This window comes from Ooceraea biroi, chromosome 3 (genome assembly GCF_003672135.1).
Source record: "Ooceraea biroi isolate clonal line C1 chromosome 3, Obir_v5.4, whole genome shotgun sequence".
In the NCBI taxonomy this organism is placed as follows: domain Eukaryota; kingdom Metazoa; phylum Arthropoda; class Insecta; order Hymenoptera; family Formicidae; genus Ooceraea; species Ooceraea biroi.
Window position 1 is genome coordinate 8,164,014 of NC_039508.1, and position 4,519 is coordinate 8,168,532.

The following is a 4,519-nucleotide window of genomic DNA, read 5'->3' on the forward strand; positions in this document are numbered from 1 at the left end:
ATCTGTAGCAAATGCTTTGAAAATTAGAGACGTTGCTGTTTCAATAGCGGATAGAAGACAGTTGAAAACAAAAAGCAGATTGTATGATCTGCCACGATCTAAAGAAGAAATCAATATTAATGATTATAATTCAGCTATTCTTGTTGCTTGGGAAGGAAACATGGATATTCAATTTGTAGGTGAAAAATCTACGTTATTAACTTGGTATACTACAAAATATGTTTCCAAAGCAGAAAAGAGTAATAATGCAGAAGATACATTTCAAAAGATAAATTTAACAAAATCGTTGAGAAGTTGTCTTTGGAATATTGGAGTGCGCATGTTGAATCACAGGGAATGTGGAGCTCTTGAAGCTGCTGACACTTTGTTAGGAATATCATTATACGGTACTGACAAGGAAACGACTATAAGATGGTTAGATGTAAATATGATTAGAAGTAGAAAAGTTAGGTCTCGCAAAGAGATTGAAATGTTAAATTCTGAATCTATCGATATTTTTTGTCCTTCTTTAATTGATACATATTATCGGAGCAGACCTAAAGAACTAGAATCTACTAATTTGTATGATTATGCAAAATGGTATGATATTACGAAAGCTAAACCAATTTCTACGAAAATAAAGTATTACGTGCTCGGTGAATCTTTATATTTAAAGAAACGTAAACGTGGATATCTTATCAATCATTACAGATACAATGTCCATACTCAACCAGAGAGGTATTATTTTTCATTGTTGTTATTATTTCAGCCTTGGAGAGATATTAATGAATTAAAGAATGAATGTGATAGTTATACAGAAGCATTTTCTTTAGTACAATTTGAATTGAAAGATGCTCTTCAGTATCACGAAAGAATAATCGACACTCAGCAAGTATGGATAATATTGGAGAATTAATTCAAGAAAAAATTTTAGACATTAGAAAAGATGAAGAGGAAAATGACTGTCTTGAAAATTGTCCATTAGAATGTGTTCCTGTCGACGTTGAAGGGGCAATGAGGGACTTTAAAGATGTTGGTAATAAAAGTGAAGTTAACGTCGATGCAATGGTGACGCAATTAAATACTGATCAAAAACGAATCTTTAATAGAATTACTGCTGCTTTATCTGATAGTAATAACGAAGTTCTTCGACTTTATGTTAGCGATGAAGGTGGTACTGGAAAGAGTTTTTTGATCAAAACTATTAGATGTTGGATTAAAAAATATATTGGAGACAAAGATACAGCGGTAACTGCACCAACCGGTATAACAGCTTTCAATATTGATGGATTTACTATTCATAGATTATTTCAATTGCCAGTAGAACATGGCCGTACTGCTAAATATAAACAACTTTCTGATATAGCTCTTAAAGTTATACGGGACGAACTTCAGAATGTTGTTTTAATAATTATCGATGAAGTTTCAATAATTTCAAATATCACTTTAATGTACATACATCTTCGACTAACAGAAATATTTAATACCATGGATTGTGATAATGGATGGTTCGGCAAAAAACATATACTTCTTTTTGGAGATTTATTGCAACTTCCACATGTACATGAAGATCCGCCTTTTATTGAATTATCAAAATTACAAATTCAGAAGTATGTTGGTGCAATGGGTTCTGTAAATTTATGGTCTTTATTCACTTATGATGAATTACAAATTAATGTGCGACAACAAGGTGATGACTCTTATCGAGATATATTAACGAGAATTTGAGTTGGAACAGTAACAGATTCGGATATAACTTTTAGAAACGAGAAAAATTAATTTTAGAGAAACTAATTATGACGACCGATTACAAGATTTATGTAATTACTTACAAAATTTACCAATGGATACAGTTTGTTTACTTCCAACTTGTGCATTATGTGATATTTTGAATACTGCAATGTTAGATCGTATTTCTTCGGATAAGATAGAACTCGTTGCTCAAGATCTGGCAGAATGTGCATCATATTTAAAGAAAAAAGTTATGAAGATATTAAATAAAGACGATGAAGATAGTTCTCGAACAGCTGGATTAGCAAGAATCATAACTGTCAAAGTAGGAGCGCGTGTAATGATTAGAAGAAATATCGATATTAGTTTAGGTCTTATGAATGGTACCATTGGTACAATTACATCAATTATACGTAGCGCAATTGACAATAAAGTAGAAAAACTAAAGATAAGAATGTCATCAGGAATATAGCATATTATAGAACGTGTAAGTGTCAAATTTGAAGTAATGGATAGAGCATTTGTTATAAGAAAACAATTTCCTATATGTCTAAGTTATGGTATGACTATCCATAAAAGTCAAGGATTGAGTTTAAAGCATGCTATTGTGGAAGCTGGAAATTCTATATTCAGTTGTGGACAAATATATGTCGCTCTTTCACGAGTGACTACGTTGAGTGGATTGCACCTTATAAATTTTGATCCCTCTTCTGTAAAAGCAAATGAGTTAGCTATAATAGAATATAACAGATTACGAATACAATACAGGCCAGATCTTCTTCATATTAATATTTTGAAACAACGTATTCAGAAGGTTCATGATAGAATTTGGGCAATATCAAAAAATGTCTTGGAATGTCAAATTGATGATAAGGATATTAATGATTATTCTTTGTGGCATATAAGAGGACTTCCAAATGTTGATAATATATCTTGCTATGCTAATGTTTCAATTCAATGTATACTTCATTCTTCTACTCTCAGAAACTTTTTGCTTCGCCTTGAGCATACGAATATTATAAGAACATTTATTGATTGTTACATATCAAACGATAAAACTATTAATATAATGGCAATCCGGCAATTGGCAGGACATAAATATCTCAAAAAAATTCAACAGGATGTTAGTGAATTTATTATACATCTTATTAATAAAATAGATAATATAAAGAGTGTAATTGAGCACCAATTAAACATTACTTTACGATGTAAAGTATGCAATTATACAAACACAAAAATTTCTACAAATTATATATTATTGCTTCACTTACCCGAAAATTTAAAAAAATCATACACTTTACAAGAACTAATACAATATAGTTTTTCACGCTGGAATAATGTTGAAAAAATATGTACTAATTGTGGTGCTACTTCTACACTTGTAAGGACTGATATAATAATAACAGGAAGTGTTATTATCTTACAGTTATTGTTATTTAAAATTAGTGATACAAAAATTATTAAAATAACATATTTAAAAATTAAAAGTGTACCTACGGAAAAGATCTCTATTGGTGCGAATATATATAAAATTATTAGTGGAATTTTTCATGAAGGTGAAAGTACAATTGATGGACATTATACAAACATAGTACGTGCTAAAGGTACCGAATGGCAATTAATAAATTATTCGAAAGTACAAAAGTGCAGTTGGCCACGAAATGCTAAAAATGCATACATATTTTTTGCAGAAAAATATAAATAAAACATTTTTACAAAAAGCAATGAGATCGCACTAAAAAAACCTTATAAAAGTGAAAAAAGTACGCCAAGTACATAAAAAATCCCAAGTTATACGCAACAAAAAGTTTAAAAAACTTATTTATAAAAATCAAAACTAAATATGAAATCAATAGTTAACTAGCCAAGTATCTCGAAGCAATTATTTAGTGTCAGTATTTTATCCATACAAACTTACCTTTTTAAAAAAAAGGGTATAAAAATTTTTATAAAGTAAAATTTTTTAAAGAAAAAAACTTGGCCCTGCTAGATTAACTAAGAATATAAAGTTATACAAACCGAAAGTATAGTATATATATATATATATATATCATTATGTATCTCATATAATATAATATGATATTGCAATAAAATTATAGAATTATGTTAGTTATATTATTTACGTTTTATCCGAAATAGGGAATTGACATTGTTCTTTCATTTTGAAATCCAGCAGCGCCAAGTTTTTTTCTTAAAAAATTTTACTTTTATCGAAACTTTTTTTTATTTAATTTTTATTTACTATACATAGTATATAATATAAATTTATATATTCTACTATACAATAATATACTATAGTAAAATTTCTTATATTGTATTGGCGCTACTTTCTGATATCACAACTTTTGTAGAATATAGTATACATACAATAATACTATAATAAAATATTCTTTTCTTGTATTGGCGCAACTTTCTATCACTTTTTGTAAATATCCATAACCAAGAAGCGCGTATACTCGATGCCCTTTTTATACCCTTTTTTTTAAAAAGGTAAGTTTGTATGGATAAAATACTGACACTAAATAATTGCTTCGAGATACTTGGCTACTTAACTATTGATTTCATATTCAGTTTTGATTTTTATAAATAAGTTTTTTAAACTTTTTGTTGCGTATAACTTGGGATTTTTTATGTACTTGGCGTACTTTTTTCACCTTTATAAGGTTTTTTTAGTGCTCAATACCTATTAACAATTTGGGGAAAAAAAGCTACACTCTTAATGATTTATTAAATGTTACATTTTCACATTGGTGTGAATCAGATGGGTCATGCGAACAATGTACAGGAAATGATATTTTGTTTAAGAACG

General features: G+C 28.8%; 1 protein-coding gene and 1 pseudogene across 1 annotated transcript; both read left to right on the forward strand.

The window, feature by feature from the left end:
* The first annotated feature begins 777 nt into the window (after window positions 1–777).
* Window positions 778–2,139, forward strand: LOC113561668 (ATP-dependent DNA helicase RRM3-like). The gene has a single exon (XM_026968407.1). The coding sequence runs from the start codon at window positions 874–876 to the stop codon at window positions 1,705–1,707; it is 834 nt and encodes a 277-aa protein (XP_026824208.1). The 5' UTR covers window positions 778–873; the 3' UTR covers window positions 1,708–2,139.
* On the forward strand, window positions 1,799–3,415 carry LOC113561667 (annotated as a pseudogene).
* Window positions 3,416–4,519: the final 1,104 nt, after the last annotated feature.